At 44.5% G+C, this 23369-nt stretch overlaps 2 protein-coding genes across 2 annotated transcripts in view; both read right to left on the bottom strand.

The window, feature by feature from the left end:
* Nucleotides 1-747: 747 nt before the first annotated feature.
* On the bottom strand, nt 748-9972 carry HTRA4 (HtrA serine peptidase 4). The gene is made up of 9 exons (XM_087813818.1): nt 9492-9972; nt 8959-9058; nt 8045-8249; nt 6753-6947; nt 6327-6359; nt 4534-4648; nt 4091-4148; nt 3603-3698; nt 748-922 (listed from the first exon to the last, which is right to left on the bottom strand). Exons 1-9 carry the CDS (start codon nt 9970-9972, stop codon nt 757-759), a joined length of 1449 nt encoding a protein of 482 aa, XP_087669944.1. The 3' UTR covers nt 748-756.
* Nucleotides 9973-10480: 508 nt separating this feature from the next.
* Nucleotides 10481-23369, bottom strand: part of PLEKHA2 (pleckstrin homology domain containing A2) — a 54588-nt gene continuing 41699 nt past the window's right edge. Inside the window, exons 10-12 of the mRNA XM_087814184.1 lie at nt 22326-22389; nt 14224-14301; nt 10481-13796 (exon numbers count right to left, since the gene is read on the bottom strand). Of these exons, the coding sequence (XP_087670310.1) occupies nt 13434-13796; nt 14224-14301; nt 22326-22389 (505 nt within the window). The 3' untranslated portion in view covers nt 10481-13433. The remainder of the gene's footprint in view (nt 13797-14223; nt 14302-22325; nt 22390-23369) is intronic.

The raw sequence follows: 23369 nt of genomic DNA, 5'->3' as shown, positions 1-23369 counted from the left end.
GCATCTGACTTCCACCATCAGAGCCCCTATCAGTTCAACAGTGTGGCCAACTGCTTCAAGGACCAGAGTGTGACGGCCAGGGACCAAGCCAGAGTGATAGAGCGCTGGATCCTGGTGGCCAACATGTGCCATGGGAGGGCTCGAGGTTCCCCTGTAGAATTCTGGAAACTCCTGTTTTTTTGGAGGACAGGGGTTCCTTCCTTCCCCAAACCAGCCAGCCCATCCTTACAAAGCCAAGCTCCTGTGGCTCCTTCAGTCTGCACTGCACTTCCAAGGGAAGGGCACCCCCCTTACCAGGGACCAGGCACTGCAGGGGATGTCCAGATTTTGGCCCACATGGCCAGACCCAGGAAGCAGGTCTGGGTGCACTGTGGGAGCCCCACTCTGTGTATATGTTTGTGTTATATCCAGTTTGTCGCTATGGAGAAGTTTAAAAATACTTAAGTGTTTTCTGTCAAGGTTAAATTAGAAACTGCCTGTCTTTCAGTTGTTTGTGTCTTTAAAATTTTATCAGCTTCCCAGACTTCCTGGTACCACATCCTCCTTCCATTTGCTTAGTAAAGCTTCTTAGCAGTAGTGGCACCCCCAACCTAATATCCCCCGAATGTGTGTGTGTGTGTGTATGTGTATTTAAGCATTCATTTTCCTTTATAAGAAAGAGATCCTAAAACTCCTAGCCATCTTTGGCACATCTTCAATACAAACCAGGTAATATAGCTTTGGTTTTGTTAGATAATTTTCTTTAAAGCAAGATACTTAATCCATTATTTCAGGTGTGATTGTCAGGATCAAAGTTTGACTTCCCCGACGAACCACAATGGAAAGGGAATCATTGTCCTTAACAGCTTCAGTAACATCGGTTGTGGTGGTAACAGGTTGCCCATTTATGCTGACAATTACATCGTGGTCTCTCAACCCAGAGCTGGGAAGGGGGGAAAAAAGGAGCATGAAACTCTAAGAGTTTTATATGTCCCAGCTAGAAGTCAGTGTCTATCTCTTATGGCACTACTATTTTGCTGATAGTAAATATACCAACCAGGAAACCAGAAATAGCTCTGTCCTTTTCCAATATGAGGACTGCTCTGAGTTATGCCATTTACCTTTATAAAATTACTATTCTACCACAATCATGTGTAAGAAGTTTACTCCTCCCATATATTGGGTTTAGTTCGGAATAGGATTTAGCTTTTAATTTCTATTAATCTCTGACCTCTCTTAACCTCAAGCATACTCCCAGTCTTATGAGCAAACATGAAAAGCCCAAGCAATATGTTTTTCCCCAGACAGCTGCACTGATCCGTTTGATTTCAACAGCCCACTTGCCCCATCCTCAACCACAGCTTATGGAACGAGAGAGTATGTTGAGCTACACTATGAAAAGCTCTGCTCGCAGTAAATAAAAAACTAGTCACCCTTCCAAGTCTAAATATTTAAGGCTCTGGTTCTAGACTCCTTTTCCCCAAAGCTGTGATTGTATTCCGTCTCCTACCTATTTGCTTCACGTAGAATGTATATCTTAGAAACACAAACCCCCTCCAACACTGCAGTAAATATATAGCGATCCTATTGATTTATTGTCTTAAAGTTGAAAATAGACTGGAAGAGGAACATAAAATTCAATAACTCCAGGAGACACCCTTTAAGAGAAATGGGAAGCTCAAGGAAGAAGAATAGGGAGGGTTATCAAGATATGTAGAGTTTATTTTTTCTTTTTAATTTAAAGCAAGAGGATGTGAAGAGAAGTTTGAAGGTAAGTAGAGCTAAAAGCATGGAAAGCCTTTAGAACAAGGTTAGTCCAGAAGATGACTGGGACAGTGCACAGAGAAAGAGCTTAATTCACAGTAGTTCCATGAGTAGAAAAAGAGAAAGAAAGAAACCTACAGGTTATTACTGAGTGCAAACTATGTGCCAGATAGGAAGTGAGGCTCAGACGGGATACATGTCCCACACCTTGTAAAAGGCTAAAGTAGGATTTGACTTGAAAACCCATCTTCTTGCCACTCAGTCAGTCTGCCTCTCAGAAGCAAGAAGAGCAGCCACAGAAGCAGGATAATACAGGGGTTAAGTTAATGTGTAACTCTCACATTGACCTCTATATCACAGCTGCTTCCTCTGCAAAATAGTACCTATATCATAAGTCTACTGCGGGCTCAAACCAAGTATGTAAAACACTTAAAATGATGCCCGACATATAGTAAGTGGTTAATAAATGCCAGTCCTTATTACTATAATGATTGTCATTATTATTAGATATAAATGGATGGAGCCAAAACAGATTTCCGGTTTAGCAATGACATCAAGCAAGCAGTAAGTCCCACATCTTCATGTGCATCCAAATCATGGAGATCTTGTTTAAAATGCAGTTTCCGATTCAGTGGCGCCTGGCATTCTGCATTTCTAAAAAGCTCCAGCTGTTGCTAATGCAGCTGGCCTGCAGACCACATCCTGAGTAGCAAGGACATGGAGAGCTGAAAGAAATAGCTTTGGCCTTGGACCAGAAGTTAAAAATAAGATTGGGGGGAGGGGGCAGTAACCAAAAAAAGTCTAGAAAAGTCTGTGACAAGCCAAGTTCAGTAACATGAGACTGAACACTTAGCTGTTCTGAACAGGTAGTACCCTATGGTTTCTTGCCCCCTACTGAAGGAGTTGCCATAATCTAAGCAGATTATTGAGCTCTTGAAAAACAAGTACAGTGAGAGAGACTGAAGAAGTGTAAGAGAAGGACCCAGGAGAATAACTGTTGGCCGAGCCACCTCTTCCCAGTAGCATCTTTGGAGAGCTCCTCTAGCCTTTGCTTTATTCACTTACTCCTTCCTTCATTTGTTCATTCAGTGCTACCTTCTAATACTTTCATCCAGAGTTCAAAGATAAAAGTACTTCCAAGTACCTAAAATACGTTCTTAACCTTGTGACCCTTTGGATTCTTCTGATTCTTAATAACTAAGGTATTGAAAGGCTAGACTTGGGATCCTAGCAAAAACTTAGGCTGGTGACTTATATCATGCATTCTTGGCCTAAAGAGAACCATCCCCTTCCAAAAAAAAAGAAAAAGAAACAGCCCTTACAGTGCACAAGTCTAAATCAGCATTACTCCAATAGTATGTAAGGCAAGACACAAGTCATATATAATTTTAAATTTTCTGGTAGCCACATTTTTTCCAAAAATTTTAAATAGATGTAACCAATTTTAGTAATACAGCATATTTAACTCAATATATCTAAAATATCATTTTAACATGTAGTATTTTAATAATCAGTATGTATTTAACACTCTGTAAATACATACTAATACACTAGAAACAACACACAATGATAATATTTTATACAATGCAATGATTAAAATGAAAGGCAATCCTCCCCCCATCTCAGCCCCAAAAAAGGAAAATACTTTACATGCTTCTGATTTCTTTGTTTAAATTACTTAAAATTAAATTAAAAATTCAGACCATCGGTCACACCAGCCATATCTCAAGTGTTCAATAACCACGTGTGGTTAGGGGCCACTCTATTGGACAGCTTAAGTCTAGATCCTACACAGGTTTCCCATGGCACACATCTAGCAAGAACAAAGGAGGCTGGGCAAAGGCCTGAGCTTCTCTTACCTTTCAGCAGCTGTTCCTTGAATCACCTCATATACAAAAACCCCAGAACTCACAACAGGGAAATCTGGATCTTGCCTTTTCATTTCTTGAAGAAGGCTAAGAAAAGTAAGAAGAGTTTTCCCATAAAGTTAAAAAGCACAGTGACTTGATCTCTGGAGCCCCGGGCAAAGCCTCAGAATCTCAGTAAATATTCTATCTGCTCTCTCAAGGCTCAGAGGAACCAGAGAGGGTTCCATCAAGCGGGTCACACTTATTCTTCCTCAGGGGGGGTGCTCTGATTCTCTATGCCAAAGCCTAGGACCATTGGACGTTATAAAATGTAGGCACAGTGAAAGGAACTGCTGAAGAGTACAGTGGTGCATCAATAGGGCCTATGGCAGGAAGAGTATCCAGCTGTAATCCAAACACTTTAGTTTCCACGTCAAGGCTGCCTCGCTATGGCTTTTTGCTTCAGAAAACAACCCAGACATATTCAAACCCACGCTTACTTCATAGTGAGGGGCAACATTCGCAGACCCAGATATTTCCTCTGTGAAAGAGCCCTTCCTGCAAAGGAACATTATAATGTGTTACCAATGACAAAACTTCTCTCCTTTCAGCAGATCTTAAAAGGCACCGGAGTCTCAGAGCAGCCTTCCCATCATAGCTGCCCTCTCAGGCTGTGCCTCAGAAAACCTTTGTCATTAATCCAGACACTCCTCCCACCCACCGCCCACCTCTGCCCCTCAGGTTTCCTTTCCACAAGAGTTCAACCCAAATATTCTGGGTACAGTTCATGCCTGGTTTTGTGCCTGGTCCCCGTATTGCTGCCCGAACCACCATGATAGGAACTGGGTACCAGGGACTCAGTAATCGACAGAACTGTCTCTGCGATGGGTTGAATGCTCCCAGAAAATACACGAGGGGAAGAAAAAGTCCTCACTCCCCTTACCTTTCAACTGGCGCTCGTGGAATTCCGCCAAGAACTGTCGAATTCGATCTGAGGGAATTGCAAAGGAGATTCCCGCCGTCACCTTCAGTGTATTTATGCCAATCACATCACCATCCTGGCAGGGGAGGAGATGTCATTCAGTCACCAACTTGTGCAAACTGAACAAGTAGGAAGGAGTGAAGCGAGTCACTTAGGGTCAGAGTGCAGAGGGGCCAGGGGAAGTGTGCTGCTTTGGTAGAGAGCAGTGGGTGCTACCTTAGAGGGCGAAGAGTGTGGGAGGACAGCAGGGGGGACCTACATGTGCAAATTCCTGCCGAGGAATTCTTTTTTTTAATTCTGAGCTCATTTTTTTTCCTTCACTGAATTACATTGATCTTAAATGTGAACCACGATTTGTTATTTGACCCAGAGAAGAGAACAAGGAGTATTTGCCTTTTCATTCCTTAAATGAAACTAAAAATAAACATGACAAAGGCAAAAAGCTGTTAGATATTCACCAGCACCTCAATGAAACTCTTCAGAAGAATTGGTAAATTGACTTTAGGAACAAAGCTCTACTAAACCCAAACTATGAAGTGAGAAATACTTTCCTCTTCGAGCACTTCACCATCCTCCAGCCTTTGTTAGGTAATGGGAAAGATTTTTAAAAATTATACTGTTTAATTTAATATTTAATCCTACTGGAAGACAGATTATAATTCAGTAGGCCTGGAGTGTAGTCTGAAATTCTACATGTCAGCCCTGCTCTAGTAAACTCATTGTCCACTGGAGAAAGAAGGCACGAAATATTGTCGGCAATGTTATGAGTAAGAAACTCAGTAACTTCACGCACAATTCATCCCTCTACAAGTAAGTGTAATGTGCAAAGACGAGCCAAAAGGAATCAGCTCAGAAACTCAGAGAGCGCAATCACAGGCTGTGTCAAAGAGCATGGCATCCTCATGTTTTCACATGTGTTTGAGTGCTAGAAACACTGGCATTTCCAGTAGATAGACTGTATAAATTTAATAATTAAATACATGACAGAAATGAATTTGTGGTGTGGCTTTTCTGTCATTTATAAGTAGGTTAAGACTAAAAACCTTGCCCTGGCCAGTGTTGCTCTGTGGTTAGAGTGTTAGCCTGCCCACCAAAGGACCTCGGGTTTGATTCCTGGTCAAGGGCACGTACCTGGGTTGCAAGTTCAATCCCCACCCCAGTCCGGGTGTGGGTGGGAGGCAACCAATTGATGCGTCTCTCTCACATCAATGTTCCTCTCTCTCTCTCTCTCTCTCTTTCTCTCTTCCTCTCCCTCACTCCCTTCCACTCTTTCTAAAGATCAATGGAAAAAATATCCTCGGGAGAGGATTAACAAAAACAAACAAACAAACAAAAAGACTTAAAACCTGGACAGACCACATCATGAAATTAGCATTTTTAAATGAGAAATAGTTCATATGCAGCAGCAAGGAGTCTTCAAGGATATACATTACATAGTACAGTTGGTCATTTGACATAAATTTGGGCTTTGTACCCAGGACTTTCGTTAACTATCCAATGAAAACAGAAAGCGTGTTGAAGAGATGTAAGTAACATGCAAGTAAATAAACCCTGGCTCTTTCAGCTGGATGAGATTGCAGGCCAGGGTGACAAATCAATTGTAGATGTCAAATTTTCCTAACCATTTGCTTAAGATGCAGTCATAGAAAAGCATCATACCACAGATCTCTACACTAGCATTAGTCTGCACTGTGGAAACCTGTGAAGTCTTTAAAGGGAAGGGACATGAAGTAGCAAGGAAAGTGGCCACTTACCAAGTTCACCAGAGGCCCCCCAGAATTCCCGTGCTGGAGAAAGAATTTGAAAAAGCCATCAGTGCTTTTCTCCTTGTTAACCATACATAGTTCCTAAACAGGTTTACCAAAAGCAGCCTGCTCTAGGGAGCCCCTGTTCCCCCATCATCATCAATACAGAAGTCACTGTAGGTAAAGAACAACAGCAAAAGGACCACCGCTTCCTCCAGTAGTGGTGGCTTCTATGACAGGCCCTAACAGACCACCCAATATCATGGATAACAGTTATATCAAAAAGGCTGGACTCTAATAACGTGGCATTCCACCCCTCTCGTGAGGATCTAACTGAACTCTGGACAGCCCCAAAAGGCCAAAGGGGAAAGAAGGCACTCGGACGTGTTCATCGCACTGCACTGCCCGTATCTTATGGGCTCCCAAGTGACTTACATTAATGATGGCATCAGTCTGGATATAGTCCATGTCTGAATCCTTCAGCCCCAGTTCTTTGCCCCCTCGCTGTGTAGTGCTGACAATCCCTGCTGTCACTGTGTTCTGCAGAGAAAATGGGCTGCCCAAGGCCACCACGAACTCTCCAGCCCGCAGGTCAGATGACCTTCCCAGCAGCAAGACAGGAAGGTCAGTCTGCACATGGGAAAGAAGGGATGCAGGAGACAAATCAAGACTAGAATCAACCAGTGTTTGTGTACAACACATATATGACACAGTCTTTGTCATTTTGGCATTTCTAATCCAAGAATCACCCACCCATACTCTTACTTGTTAAGACAATTGGGATCATCTCTAAAATCTAAAAGTATTGTCCAGCCGGCGTGTCTCAGCAGTTGAGCATCAACCTATGATCCAGGAGATCTTGGTTCGATTCCTGGTCAAGTCACAAGCCCAGCTTTCAGGCTCAATGCCCAGCAGGGGGCGTGCAGGAGGCAGCCGATCAAGGACTCTCGCATGATGTTTCTCTCTCTCTCTCCCTCTCCCTTCCTCTCTCTGAAGTCAATAAAAATATATTTTAAAAAAGAACAAAAGAAATTCACTCTTTAAAAAATGAATAAAATCTAAAGGTATTGCTTCGTATAAATTACTATAAATAAACCATAGCGAAATAACTGATGAACGTAAACTGACATTAGCAATTTCCTTAGCACGGGTCCAGCTCAAAAGGTTAGTCAATGTTAATTGGCCACAAACAAAGGAGATCACCCAGAACAGCTCTTCTCAAACTTTAATGTGTACCTGAATCATCTGGGGATCTTAAGAAAATGCAGATTCTAATTCAGTAGACCTAGCCAGGGTCTGAGATTCTGCATTTCCAAAAAATCCTTAGATGATGTCATTGCTGCTGCTGTGCAGATCACACCCGGTGTCATGGGGCCTCAAAGTATTCCTTAGCAGCTCTGAATTCACTGTGATCATTTGTGGTACTCTAAGACAGAACTCTAAGAGAAATGTTTCCCAGAAGCAGCATCTGTTGAAGAAGGCAGTGAAGGAGAAAAAAAAGAAAAGGCTGCTGGATAGTTAATCGAAATTGTTAGGGATGCACAGACTGGCATGGAAGGAAATAAACAAAAGAGGGAGTAAACAAACAGAAAAGAAGGAAATTAGAAAACAGCATACACCAGGTAAAAAGATGTGGTGTGGAGGGAAGTGGGGTGAAGAAGAAACTATGAGCAAATTGATGAAAATTCCCAAATATGCAGACTCCGATTTAGCCCTGGCATACTCACGTTTGGCTCAATCTTAATCAGCGCAAGATCCAATTTATGGTCAATATCCTTGACAGTGGCTTCATACTGGACCCCACTCTGGAGCTCTGCCTGGATTCGCTGCCGGTTGGTGAGGACATGGGCATTGGTAACAATGAGCCCATCCTCAGACACTAGGAACCCAGAGCCACTGGACGCAGGAATATCCTCGCTGCCGAGAGGTGACCTGTCTCGGCAAGATAACACATAAGCAGAGGGCAGGAAAGTCAGGGGATCCACCGCACTCTGGAAATGCAGGAACCTGGTGTTATCAAGCATACCCCTAGGACAGTTTTCTCAGACGTTTTACTTTTCCCTGCCTGTGTTTTCATTTTCTCCACGTGTAATTAGACTCTGTGTGTCCCGTGGCCTGGCCATCTCTTGTGAACCCCACCGAGGGCTGATTCCAACTCTCCTTTTCCAGGGACACTCCCTTCTTCAGGGCTGGTCAGAGGGCAACCCTCTGCTTTAAAGATGCCTCACCTAATCACAATACTGCGGGCAAAAGTGGACCCAGTGCCAAATCATCGAGCACCCAGGCTGGGATGGAGTCCAGGAAGCCTGGTTCCTGTTTAGGTTGCACTACTAACTGGCCTTGTGACAGAGGATTTCCTTCCATGCCAAGGAGGGGGCTGAGCAAGATCATCCAGATGCTTTCTAGCTCTTGCACCTGACCTTCCATTTTGTCTGTGGAAGATGGAGAGAGAAATCCCAGCCACCTGAGTGCGCAGGGGTGCCCAGATCTGGAAGTCAGAGTAGTTATCCCCTGACCAGGTTGCTGGACATTTTTGAGCCTCACAGCGATTTTCCCCACTTGGTGATGCTAGAAATGCGGCAGTGCGGGACCTGGAGCGAAAGTCAGCGAGCGGTGGAGAGCCCCCCGCTACCTCCTTTACCTGCGGAACAGCTGCAAGTGAACCACAGACGGCGCCACCTTCTCAACCACCTCGGCGATGAAGTTGTAGTTGCTCCTGCGCCAGCCGGCGCTTCTGGTCCCTGCGAAGAAATGCTTCCTTCTGGGCGGCGACGGGACCCTCGCCTCCTTCCCTCCCGGGGCTTCGATCTCAAATCCCAGTCTCTCCCCTGCGTCTCTCTCCACCTTTCCTCCCTCCCCTTCCTCTCTTCGGTCTCCCCCGTCCTGCGTTTTCCCCGAAGTCCACTAAGGAGGCGCCTTAAGGGACCCAGACCCGTCATCCCGGTTGGAAAAAAAAGAAAAAAATTTAGAAGGGAAGAGGGCATTTAACCGGTGTGGGGAGGAAACTGGGGGAAAACCACGTGGTAACCTGAAAAGAGACACCCAGGGAGGGAAGGGAATGGGGCTATCCCGAAAGCCAGCGGAGCAGGGCAGCAGCCGCGGAGGGCGGCGCGGCTGAAACACGCGCCTCAGGCGGGTTCCCAGAGCGCCCGAGGAGCGCGGCCGCGCGCTCACCTGGGTCCCCGCAGCCGCCCTTCTGCACCGGCAGCGCCGGGAGCGCGCCACGGCGGCGCGCGGCGCGGTTCTCGGCCCGGAGCGCGCAGAGGCTGGGGTAGGTGCGCCCGTCGCTGCCGCACACGGCCGCTCCCGTCGCGGGGCAGCCGCAGGTGCCCAGCCGCGCGCCACCCAGGCGCCGGGGGCTGAACGGCGCGCCGCAGCGCAGCCCCGGGGCACAGGGCCGGCTCCACGCGCCGCCGCAGACCTCGCCCTCGGCCGCGGGGCACGCGCGGCAGCAGCGGCAGCGGTCGGGCACCGGCGTCGCCCCCGCGGAGCAGGTGGGCAGCGGGGGGCAGCGCGTGGGCTCGCAGGCCGCGGGGCAGAACCGAGGGGGCCAGGTCCGCCGCGCCTCCACCGTGGCAACGGGCACCGGGGGCAGCAGCAGCCACAGCAGGAGGAGCTGTCCGAGCCCAGCTGGTCCAAGCCGAGGTCTAGTCATCCTGCTCCCTTCTTCCTCCCACTTTTCCAATGACCTGACTCTGGACCCGCAACCACTTTTAAACGAGCAACACTTTCCCGGCTAGGGTGCCACCTCCAGCAGTCCCAGTCTTTAAGGGGGCAGAGCCTGGCAGACCTCTCCACATACGCACCCGAACAGCTTCCCACCTCCCTCCCCGAGGGCCACATCCACCCGCAGCGAGGGCCCGAGCCCTGCCCTGGGCAGGGACCTACTTTGTGAAATCCATAAAACCAACAGGGGCAGACTGACAAGAGCGATCACCCACCCACGGTCGGCGTTAGGAAAACACACCGTATTTCAGTATTTCACGTGGTTTTATTACAAAACAAGCAACAAAACAGTTTTAGAAAATTATCTTTTGCTACATAACAATTCAGAGATCACATAAAATGAGAAGCACGACAGTTCCCATGCACTCAGCTCAGTGTCTACAGAGAGAGCATTTCACAGCTGAAACATACTGGTTCAAAACACAAAGTCATGCACCTTCCTAGGCAGTGGGGAAAGGGACTCTACCTAACCTGGGAGGAGTGACTAGCAGGCAACACAGAGAGAAAAGGGAATAAGGGGAAACGTGATGTCGGTCAAAAAATTTAATAATCCTGTCCATTTCCAACACGTTCAAAGTTTATAAATGAAGCTGATTTGGGAAACTCCATTTCCAAAACATTGTTACCTCCATATGCCTGTTTAGCAGGTTCACAGTGAAAATGGACATCAAATGCCACTGCTCCACTGCTGAACCTGCTATTTATTTATTGGGTCCTTTTAGCCTATGTCAGAGCAGTTATACTCAGGAAGGGGGGGGGAAAGCTTTTGCTTCAAGTGAGCTACAAAGATGGACCTTAAATCTACTCTTTCTCATGGGAATCTTCCAGCATTCTACCCAGAAACAGATGTGTAATTCCAACATTTTGACCTGAGGTCACTGCTCGATGTGTTTATGATGTCCTAGAGTATGCAACAGGCCCGACTATGTTTACCAACCTTCAACGACTTGAGAGAGCAAATCCATAAGCTTTCAATAAGAGTGGATGGTAAATAGTTCAGCTATAGGGAAGACCACCTGAAATACTGTTACATATAGTGGGTCAAGACCCCGTCCAAAGTCTTATAAAAACAGCACAACTCAGAGGTTTTTATGCCACAAAGAAAATGCAGTACCATTTTGAGTTCCTTTTATTTTTTTAAACCTAGATTTATTCCAGAGCTTATGCACTAAACTACTAACCTATAGCGCATCCCCACCCTACTTTTTCCACTTGGTTCCATTTTATACATTTAAAACCAAATGCTATAGTCGTACATGCACCATCTTTGGCTCACATATGTAGTGACATCAAAAGGCTGTGATGTGACATTGGCCAGAAGGTAAGAAATATGGTCACAAAAGGAATTCTGAAATAAGGTTTGGGAATGAGAATGCTTTCAGGCTTCATTGAAGATAATTATATTTATCTGGTGTTGGAACTACATTAACAATGCTCTAACTTGGAATTCCCAAGTAACTGCCAACTACAGTCCTTGTTTTCCCCCATCATAATGATACAATTTGGATTTATAAGTATGTTTAATTTAACACATTCTCAAAATAGACCATACTGAATAAGGAACATATCAGCTTATTACAATGGCCAATTAATGTAGCAGTAGTAATCTAGCAGAGAGTTTAATTTTAAAAAGAGAGAGACAAATGGGTAGATTTTTATAATTTAAACACCAAAAGATGGCAACTTTCCATGAGTTAGGGAATGTTTAAAGAGATCTCAAAAGTCCCTAATTTATTTTCATTAATTCAATATCACTTATTGTGTACTTTCTTTGACCTAGCCAAATAATTTTCTTAGGGAAAACTGGAAGATGAAACCAGAGACAGAGAGCTTTAAGAATTTGGAATGACTTCTTGAAAGCAGGCTACTTGAAGTATGTTGTAACCTCGACCACTCACAAATAAATAATTCCCAAACCAAGTCATTTTTTAATTTAACGATGTAATTAATTGATCTAGCTAATAAAAGTGGGACCCTATAAGGTCCTGGTAGCAGTTCACCATATAAGTTGGATAGACAAATCCTCCCAGGGACCCTAGAAACAGTCTCCTTTTGCCAAATGGAAGAAGGTACATCCTGAAATTTGACTGGGGAATGCAACCTATGCTCCTCTCCCCGGGACATCTCTAGTCAGCGATGCATAGCCTCTAAATCAGTGTTTCTATGCAGTTTCTATTTTATTAAAAATATAAATATCTGTCAAGATTATCTTTGTATCTCTCTGCTCTTAAGTACATGGAACCCTATCAGATTACAAGGCGGGATCATGCAAGTACATAAGGCTTCATTCAAAGGACAGCACAAAGAACAGAAAGAAAGCGAGTCTGCCAGGGTATACGATGTTACAGCACTTAAACTTAGACTACTATTGGCCCACTGAGAAAGAGCTGTGAGGCAAGGGTTCAAGAAAATCTGTCTTTGCTAAAACAGACCTTTCCTTCTGTCTGGAAAACATGGATCAGAAAAACTTAGCTGGATGAACTCTAATCCATCTCTTCCCAGTACCTGCTTCAAAGCAAACCTAAAACTCTAAAACAGAGGTCTGATCTATCACACAAGTGAATTATCATACAAGTATCAATCCCCCAAACATTCAAACTAATACCATATCAAGGGAAATGTCCGTTCTGCTCTCAACAGTCATACCATTTAACACTGATAAAACCATCCTTGGGGCCGGACACGGAAACCAAGTGGGCAGGTCTGTCACTCACACTGACAGCATTTGGGGTCAAAGAACATATAAATGAGAACAGAATAATTCCCAAAGTTGACTGATGTACTCAATGAATCATTTCCCATTTCTTACAAGAGGTCCCTATTTCTTCCTCTGTGGAGGTCCCCTGTGGGGATCTACCCTGGTAGATCAGCCCCCAGATTCTCACACTTGCCCTCAGAATGAATCCCAGTTGAGCGAAGCCTGGGTCTTCCGCCAGCCCTCCCCGCCCCCCATTCAGGTGGGTCAGTCACCACCCTTCTGCTTCACAGTCAAACTTCAGCCCAGACAATAAACAGGAATAGGATAAAACCAGATGACCGGCCTAAGATTCTGTGCCTGTCCTGAAAACAAAGGGAAGCAACTAAAACTTGGTTTGGGCTGAAACCGGACTTCCAACCTCCTCTCATCAGAACAACCTCGCAACAGTCGAACAAGAGGCAACCTCTCTACTGAGCATGCCTACAGGTCTAACCTAGTGATTTTCCCAAATTAAATACACTGCACTGATATTTTTTTTTAAAGGCCAGCTGGATGGGCCCCTCCCATAGAGCATCCACAGGAACATAAGCCGCATAAAGGCCTCTGACTATCCTCCAACAGACAGAGAAACTGAGTCTTGGCCACCTTTTCTTCAGTCCTCCCACCCCTCCCTCCCTGGGCACTGTGCCTCATCACACATCAGAAGTCCGTATGTTCTCATCATCAAGGTTGAACATAAATGGTTTCTCCTTGGGGTGCTGGGGCTCCGATCGGTGCCTTATCCGGGAGCTGGGCAATACCCCCGAGGTATTGCTCTCCCCAAGTCGAGACGTGAACAAAGAGTCCTCAGGAGTCTCTTCAGCTGGATGTAGCTTTCCCCCAGCCTGGGGGACAGGTGTCCAGGGTTGCCAGGAGGAAGCCACAGAGGGGGCTTTGCACAGGGCTCTCTTCTCTTCCACAGGTGGCCGGCCTCTGCAGAAGACAGAGTTGGGCCCACCCGAGAGGCTGGAGCTTCCAGAGCGAGTCAAAGAAATGGATCTCGAAAAGGACATTTCCTACAAAAGTAAAATGGAAGGAAAAATGAAGGAAAGTAAGGGCTTTCCTGACCATGTCTATCCCAAAGCCCCAGGAAGAGTACCCACCCGGAATCACCAGCTTATAGGTCCAGAGACACTTGTCTACAGAAATCAAGTATGTCCAGTGGGATTCACTCCAGACTTGTCAAAGTCTGCCCAACAGGGAGATGTGTAGGATACACCAGAAACTGTTTCTCTACCCACCCCTACCTCACCTCCTCCACCAACCAAAATTAAAAAATCAAAATGTGTACCCAAGTCAGTCAAAAGAGAAAAACAAACAAGACAGCCTGGGGCTTCAGTTAGGACCAGGCTGCCTGCCTACATCACCAAATAAAACCTGCCCACTCACGGGCAATCACCTCCAAGTTGACAGTGACTATGCAACAGAAAGGAAGTGACTTACTCTGGGGTGGCACTTGAGGGCCTGAACAGCTGCCCTGATCTCCTTAATCCAGCTGTGCATGTCTTCTGGACTGTCCGCCTGCAAAATACCCACAGCACTTACATAGATGTTTTGGGCACTATGATTTCAGCTTTTGAGTCTCTGACTCAGTTCTAAGTTCGTAAAATCAGACCATTAGAGCTGGAAGAATCTCAGAGATCATCTAGTCCAGTGGCTTCAGACTTCTGAGGACATTTTTTCCTGTAAAATCACATCTGACACTTCATAAATAAACCAGCTCAAACTGGAGCTGCTCTGTGGAGGGGCAGAGGTCATGGGGGTGGTGAGAGAGCTTAGAGGCCCATCCCCTGTTGAAGTCCCTTGCCCCCTCTGGAACACAATCGACCTGGTCCAGTTTTATAGAAAATTTTTTATAGAAAATGAAAATGAGGCCCAGAAAGCCAAAGCTCAAGGTTTATGTCTTGTCTAGATTCCAGTTCTCCTGCCTCCCAATGCAGTCCTCTCTCCACTACAGATACCTGAACAAAATCTTTTTTAACTCGTCCCATTAAAGACAAATCCTCTGCAAAGCCTCCCAGATATGTATTACCACAAAACAGGGCTTCTCGCAAAGCACAAGCTACCTGGGTCTGTCCTGACTCTCCATCCAGGCCTCAGAGTTGCTAGGCTGGGAGCGCTAAGTTTAACAACAAGCTGAGCAGTTAAAGTATTTCCCTCAGAAATACCTACCAAGCCCAGAAGAGGGCAGCAGCGGCTTGTGAAAAAAAGAAAATCTAGAGGCAAAGCCACTGCAGGTGGAGTCCTTGGAGTTCTTGGCATTTTCCAGCTTTATAGAGGCTGAGTTCAAGCGAACCAAGCAATTGTTTACTGAGGCCTTACTCAGTATTGCACGTGACATCAGGTGCTGGACGCAGAGATGGGACCAAGACTGAATCCTTGACCTCCAGAAATTTATATTTGTTAACCTCTCTGTGGCCCCTGCACCTTCTCCAAATAGTTCCACCCAAAATCACAAGTGTGAAAAATACAAGCACACACTGGACTGCAAAATTCTCCACATACACCACTCACTTTCCCCATCCCCAAAGTGATTCTTTCTCTTTGCATTTTATCAAGCTAATACATGATCAGTTTTTTTCAAATCCTCAAACTTCCAACCCTGCCCCTTTCTGTCACCTCAAACCACTATTCTCCTTGGTTAGATGTGTGCAGGAGAAACTTGCAAGGGAAATGGTTTCACACCCTGCACACTGGGTCAAAAGCATGTAGCAACAAGTACCCAAGGGAACAGCTCTCTCACATGCTAGAGCTGCAAATTCACCTGCATCCTCTCTCTCTTGGACTTTTTCCAGTCATTTGACAACCTGGTAGTTCCCCAAGAAAAAGACAAATCCATCCCTAGTCCAAAAAATAACCAGAGCAAGATCTCCAAGATTCTTCCAGAAGGTATTTTACTAATATCAGAGCTAGCCTGTCCGCAAGTAGAACTATTGGGAGAATTAAATAAACTCTTGCAGGTAAAGCAGTTTGAACAGTGTCTGATACATAGAAAGGGCTTGTTAAGTATTAGTTATTATTTTATTATTATTATTATTATTACATATGAAAGGACACATATGAAGCCTTAAATTCCAACACTATAAATATGTTCACCACACTCTCCAAAACCTTTCCCCCTCAATCTGCAGACAGTTCCTACCTAAAGGATCAAATTGTTGGGATCAAATGAGAAATAAGGGTTATTTCAAATTGGAATGAGATGGAGGTAAATTGTCCAGTAGTAGAAAAGCATTTCTAAGAGATTTTCCTTCTAGGGAAGCAGAAGATGATTTGGTAGGGGGAAGTGTTAGAAGACAGAGGGGAAAACAGACATAGGAGCTGAAGGACAGACAAATGTCTCCTACATCGCATGGGGATCTGGGATTCTCATTAAACAAATTGCAAGATCCCCATGATGACACTCTAATAAATCAGTTTGCAGGGCTGTTAAGCTCCTTCTGCTCCTTCCATCATCCTAGCAAATCCCCCATGTCAAATGTTACCCCCACAAGCCACAGGCCACCTACCTGATTATCCTTTGAGACCTCACCAATAAACTCTCACATGTTTTCTAGGAACTATCACACAACTAGCCTAGGTGTCTCCACCCCAGCCTCCACTTGGCAAGGAATCACTGAATCACAGAAATCTAGGAACCAACTGATTTCACATTTAGGGGCTCAAGCATAAGAATGAAAATTCTCTAAAATGCATTTAGGTCATTTCCAACTCTCCTTTAATATAAATAATGCTGCTATTCATATCGCTGTGCATAAAGCTTTTTCATACTTAAGATTTGTTAGCTCCCAGAGAAATCACTAGATAAAGAATATGCATTCCTTTCAGGCTATTACATTTGGCCAGAAATGTTTCTGGCCAGCTATATGAAAATTTCATTTGCCAACAATATATTTTTTTGCATGCACCCTTGCTAGAACTACATACTACAATTTTAAAAAATCTCTGCTAATATGATAGGCAAAATAATTAAATCTCTTTCTTAAAACATTTAGTAATTAATAGAGATGAAAACTGTTTGCTAATTACATTTCTTCCCTAATTCTCTAATTCCATTTAAGGTCATTTTTCTTTCAGATAACCTAGGTAGTTAACCCCGTCATGTTAATGTTAATAATAATAAACATCAGTTAAACATTTTAATGTTGAACTAATAAATGTTATTTTAAAATATTATTCAAATAGAAAAGCAGATACTGTAACTGATCCCACATGAGAAGAAATACAATATTACCTTATTGAGATCACAATTACAGTCTCTATTAGTAATTTTAAAAATGGGATCCACTGGCAATAAAAATTCAGTGAAACTTCAAAGATTGTATGCAAGAAAGATGGTGCATGTGTATATCTTGTAGGAAAAGCCAGTGCTTTGCCCTCATCAAGAATTCAAAATACCATAAAACCATATCACAAAGGTAGCTTCACGAATCAGAAGTAAAAAACAGAGCTGAAGTCCCCCCACCCCATGGCAAATCACTAAGACTAAAAATTGCTTACAAAGGAGAACGTGAAGAAAGGTGCCAAATTCATGTCTGTGTCTTTTCCTGCTGTGCTTAAATGTGTGCATTTGTTTCTGGTGCTTGTTTCCAAAGAAAAAGTAGGGTTTCTGTGCCTGAGGGCAGTTTTTGATGTGAGGGGAACAAAGGGCATTAAAATGAGTGCCTGAGCAGTCTGTGGTTTATCGCAGTCCAGTAAGCTTTTCATGAATATCTACTATGAGCCCAGCATTATAACAGATGCAGTGGTTTGAAGCAAGGAATTCTAGAGGTCATCAATAAAAAGCTTTCAATATCTACTTCTGCTTACTTCCACTGCAGCTGTCTAAAATTTTTAGGCAGCTCCTCCTTCACTCTATTCCCAACTTCTGCCCTCCCTTCCCAACAGCTAATAACCCCTGCCCTGTCCCCAAGAATCAGCCCATCTTTAGACACAGCCCTGCCACGTGACTGCATAGGTTATATATGCCACATAGTTCTGAATGACGACATGCACCTTGCAGTCTGCATTAAAACAAACAGCATCCAAAGAGTCCTAGCCCAACACTCTGCGATTCATTCCCGTGTGAGCCCTCTTAGTGCTACTCCTGTGCTGACACAGCCCTCTAATGCTGAAAACTGGGCTTAAGCCAAGTTACCAAAACCAGACTGCACTACATTTCTCATTTCAAGCAACTAATCCTCCTCTTGATGAGCTACCTAATACCCTTGACCTTCTGACTGGAAAATGGGGAAATGGGGAAACCTTGTTTGCTTTGTAGTCCAAAGACTAAAATCTCACTGCGAACCCTTGTTCAGAAGTGAGAACCGTCTACCTGCTGATGAGCTTGCCGGCATCACAAGATTAGATACCTGATTCCTGCCAGATTCTGGATCTTTGTCACCATGACCCATCTGCCAAGGCACCTAGTTACCCCAAGCTGGTCCTCCCCAATTCAGAGTTGGACTACGCTCTGCACCTTGGGTTCTGCACCAGGCTGCTTATAAACAACACAAAAGAGTAGGCCTTGTTCTAGCATCTGGTGCCTCCAAATCGCTTCCGTAACTCATCAGGTTTACGATCTCAAACAATTTAGCTTCAGACACTCCACTTCCTCATCTGTAAAGTGGAGATGACCTCAGAAACTGCTGAGAGTGAAGTAATATGCTGCCTGTAAATAGCTTAGCCGTGTGCCTTAGAATATCAAAGTGGCCAATAAACAGTATCTTTTTATTAACGCAAAAGAAATACTTCAGTGTGAGAGATCACACATGTGACAAGAAGGTAAATGACCAACACCTAAGTAGTTGGAATCCAGCCCCATTCTGTTGCCCAAGTCTCTCTCCTGTCCAACGAGTTTATTTTCTCTACATAGATCTCCCCTGCTCTAGATACCGCGGATACATGGTTCTTTGAAACAGGCTGACTGAGCATGAAACCTTAGGAAGCAGATCTGAATGCCCCTCTGGCATGGTGGCAAAACTGCTGGCACCAAACTGTATGAATAGTCACTATATTCTTTCACTTTCTTCATAAAACACGATTTTACCTCGAAACAAATGACTGACAGAAAAACTGTCAGTCCAACTTATTCAGATTTAGGTATAGGACAAACTCTTTTTCAAAACTGAATTAAATGAGCCCGTTATGTGAGGAAGACCATGAAAGTATTTTCTTGCACGTGATGAATTCTGAGCTTTCAAAGCAAAAATCAGAATTTCGGAAAACTTACACGCACCCCCATGAGCTTGACAGCTTTCCATACTTTGTTGATGATACTGACGGTGATACTGACAAATGTGATTTTTTTATATTATGTAATAAAATATGTCAACAAGACCACGATTTTCCAAGTGACCTACGCACACAGTTACAAAACCGTGCATTGGTAAAAAGGACTCACTCCGAGGGAAAAACTGACCAACGAACTTTAATGTAGGAGCATGAAAGTGTATTATTACTGACTTCTGACTCCACACTGTATCTAAACATAAAGAAACTACCTACCGTGTGCCAAGTTTTGGTATAGAATGAAAGAGGAATATCCACAATGATCTGAAAAGGCCACTAAAATATTCCTTTTTCCAAACACACATCTGTGCGGGGCCAGATTTTCTTCATATTCTTCAATCAGAACAACATATGGCCGCAGACAGAATGCGGAGGCAGGTGTGAGGGCCCAGCTGTCTTCTCTTAAGCCAGCCATTAGAGAGATTTGCGAGAACAAAAAACAATGCTACTCTTGTTGCTTTTTTTTGTTTCAGAAACATAGTTCTTTTTCATAAAAATGGTACCTGTCTTAACATAAATGAGTTTACAGTTGCCATTTTAAAATAAATTAATACATATTTTTAATGATTTTCAATCTCTACTCTTCTCTAACCTCGGACTCCTCTTTGAGTTAGGTCTGACAAACGGACCTGTCCACTCGCCCATTTGTTTATTCAGGGTGATGCGAGTGTTCTTTCAGCCCAGAAACGTGGGAGCAGAAGGCAAAGGATAGAAGTGATGAGGAGCTTCTGGTAAACGTGCACACACTCATGCAGATGGTGCGAAACCCTTCCAAGGTGTTTGTTGTTGTTGCTGGAGTTCGTGTTTCCCAAAGCTGAGTCCTCACTCTCAGCCAGCATGACCATTCGCTTGACAATGCTTATTGAGTAGCACCAATGTGCCAGGTGCTGGCTGCTAAGGGCCTTCATATCATGTCACCTTGGATGTCCCAGAGACATGGTGAATTCAGAACCATCTCTGCAAGGCTTGCCTGTTTCCCACAGTCCCTCCACCCGTGCTCCTACTACCACAGTGCCTGCTGCCTTCAGCCACCCTTTCTCCTTTCACCCCACATCCAACCAACCATCAAGAACTAGAAAGGAACGCTTAACAGCCTTTACATTTTCCACGTTTGTCCATCCACCCTAGTTCGGGCTTCCTTTTATCCCTCACCTAAATTACGACAATAGCCCTGGCCAGTGTGGTTCAGTTGGCTGAGTGTCATCCCTTGCACCAAGAGGTTGCCTGTTCAATTCCCAGTCAGGGCACATGCCCAGGTTTCTGGCTTGATCCCCAGTAGGGGCCTGCAAGAGGCAGCCGATCAATGTTTCTCTCTCTCTCTCCCTTCCTCTCTCTCTAAAATCAATAAAAAGTTAATTTAAAAAAAATTTTTTAATTACAATAGCCTTCAAACTGGCCTACCTCCTGTCTTTCCCCTTTTCTCATCAGTCCTCTACACTGTACCCAGCCAGGCAATTCACGGCCAGGCATACTGCTCACTGCAGGGGTTTGGGTTGAGGGCTATCATCTGTACTATACCGAAGAGGAAAACAAGGCCCTGAAAGTGAGAGCACCTGCCCAAGCGATATTTTTAGAAGGCAGCTCTGACTGGGTCACTCCCCTAGTTCAACGTCCAGGGGCTCTAACCCTCAGCATAAAAGAGAAACTCTCTAACAACGTACAAGGTCAGGGGCCCTGGGTATCTGCTTTCCCACCTCCAGTATTTTCTGAGCTCTTTTAATCTCCAGGCTTTTTTCACATGTGCTGTTCGCTCTGCCTGGGCCTCTCTTCCCCCCAACTTACTCAACTAGATATATCTTCCCTCAGGAAACCTCCTCTGACTCCCTGAAACTGGGGGTGGTGCCCTTCTTACGCGTTCCCATGGCAATGACTACTCAGTCTAATGGTAGCATTCATCACACTGTTTTTGTTTTTGTTGTTTATCCCCCTAACCCACCAGTGAGTAGGCTCACACTAGTGATAATTTAGCTTCTTTTGTCATAGTCCGCATTCCATGCTGGGACCACCTGACCTCCTAAATGCTTTTGCAAACCTGCATATATTGAGGTTTACACTTTGTGCTGCAAAGTTCTATTTCATGCATCTATTGCAGTATCATACAGAATAGTTTCACTGCCCTAAAAACTCCCTTGTGTTCATCCATACAACACCCCCTCCCTCGCCCCATCACATTGTTTTAATTGCCTGTGTACTGGACTTTCTCCCTCTCCGGTTCAGAATCTGTTCTGTGTAATGCAATGTCCCCAGCATGAGGCAAAATGCCCAGCATCTGAAGATATTCTACAAATATCTGTCAAAAGCCAGACTTGGAAATACTTTTGTTGCACCTACAATTTAAACTTTGTCCCTAAATGGCAATGGACCCAGCTCTCACACCTCCACAACGCTTTCCGCAGCTCCCTACTTCATTTCTTCCAGGATGGCAAGTGCTTGTCTGAGTGAAGGGAACCCACAGATGGCTAAGGCTTCCAGCTTGTCTGCTGGGTTCTGGCAGGGGAACCAGCTCAGAGGGGATGACTGGAGCTGCTACCCAACAAATGGGGGAGAGGGTGACCCCTATGGAAGGGAGAGTGACACTTGAAATACAGAAGAAAGGACACTGGGAACCCTGGAAAATGTTGCTTGAGGAGCCCCCTCATTTTAACCAACACAGGCCATGATAATCTTAATGCTAGAATGCAGCATTATTACGATGCTGCATGAATCAAGGCAAGGGCTGGGCTAGATACTTGGCCCAGAAAGTCGAGGCCCTGCTTGGAAGCCTGCCTTTCCAGCGCCTATGATTTTAGAAGAAGTTGGGAGAACGCCAAAGCTGTGGGTGGAGGGGAGAAGCCTCTGAGAGCCCAAACAATGGGTTTCTCTGTGCAGCTGGGCTGTGCACCTGGTGCCTGCACAGGGGCCTCTGTGCTTTTGTCCTTCCGCACACAGTGATGACCACACACGGGCGGAGCTTATAAATACCCTCCAAAGGAGAAGCGAAACCACTGACCAGTTCTCCTTTTCTCTGCTTAGCTGGCGCCCAGCAGCTGAGAGCAGCTGGCCCACACTCACATTCCCCAGTAAAGCACTCAACCTGCTCTTATTATTTTATGGTTGGGAAGCTTTCGGCAAACATCCTGTTTAGAATAAAATGGGACTCGGAAGGACTTTCAGGGGCTAAATTTACCAACAAGAAACTTCTAACGAAATAAAAGAGAAAGCACAGGAAAGGGCGAGGCCTATGAGTATACCATTCACAGAAATGGAACATCAGAGTCTTGGAGTGAGCTTTTTACCTGTACGTAGAAGGTCCTGGAGCTTGTAATGATTTCAAACAGGTTGTCCCTCATTAAGAGATCACTAGAGAGAGAAAAAGAAAGTTACCAAATGGCCAGAACCCTCTACCATAAAAAGAGGGCTCCCAGGACATTCCTCCCTTGGCCCCTGACTCATGAAACATTACAGGGCTTTCCTCTGGCTTCACTCCTTAGAGGGTCTTGGGAGGTTTCGACATCCCCCTGGAACCCCCTCCCCCCCCACATACACATCACCACCACCATCTCTAACAAGATACAAGCTCTTTCTCTCTGTCGGCCATACCCCACACCACCTACAGTTATGGGTTTTGTTTTTAGTGGCTAAGATGTACGATGAGCTTTGTGCAGAGCACTGTTTTGAGTGCTTTTTTTTAAGAATCAAATAGACAAAAACTTTATTTTATATATATATATCTATAGATATATAGATATATAGATATACACACACACACACACAAACACACACACACATATATGGTGTCCCAGAAAAATGTATACACACTTTAAGAGCTGATAGCTCAATTTTGAAAATGAAATGTATTTTAATAAACACTGCTTTTATAATTATTCAAAGTGTGTGTATACATTTTTTGGGACACCCTATATATAGAGAGAGAGAAAGAGAGAGAGAGGGGGACTTGACATATAATATTTTATTAGTTTCGGGTGTACAACATAATGATTTGATATTTGTCTATATTGTGAAATGATCACTACAATAAGCCTAATAAACATCCATTAACATACATAGTTACAAATTTTTTTTCTTGTGATGAGAACTTCTAAGATCTACTTTCTTGGCAACTTTCAAATATACAATACTGCATTGTTAACTATAGTCTCCGAGTACCCACATTGTACATTATATCCCCTGGACTTTTTTATTTTATAACTGGATGTTTGTACTTTTGGACCCCCTTTACCCATTTCACCCACCCCCACTCCCCACCTCTGGCAACCACCAATCTGTTCTTGGAGGAAACCCAGGCTCAGAGAGGCTACATGACTTGTCCATGGTACCGG

The sequence above is a fragment of the Miniopterus natalensis genome, chromosome 2, assembly GCF_054644295.1.
Source record: "Miniopterus natalensis isolate mMinNat1 chromosome 2, mMinNat1.hap1, whole genome shotgun sequence".
In the NCBI taxonomy this organism is placed as follows: domain Eukaryota; kingdom Metazoa; phylum Chordata; class Mammalia; order Chiroptera; family Miniopteridae; genus Miniopterus; species Miniopterus natalensis.
The sequence above is the reverse complement of the archived record's forward strand: the minus strand, read 5'-3'. Positions and strand labels throughout refer to the sequence as shown.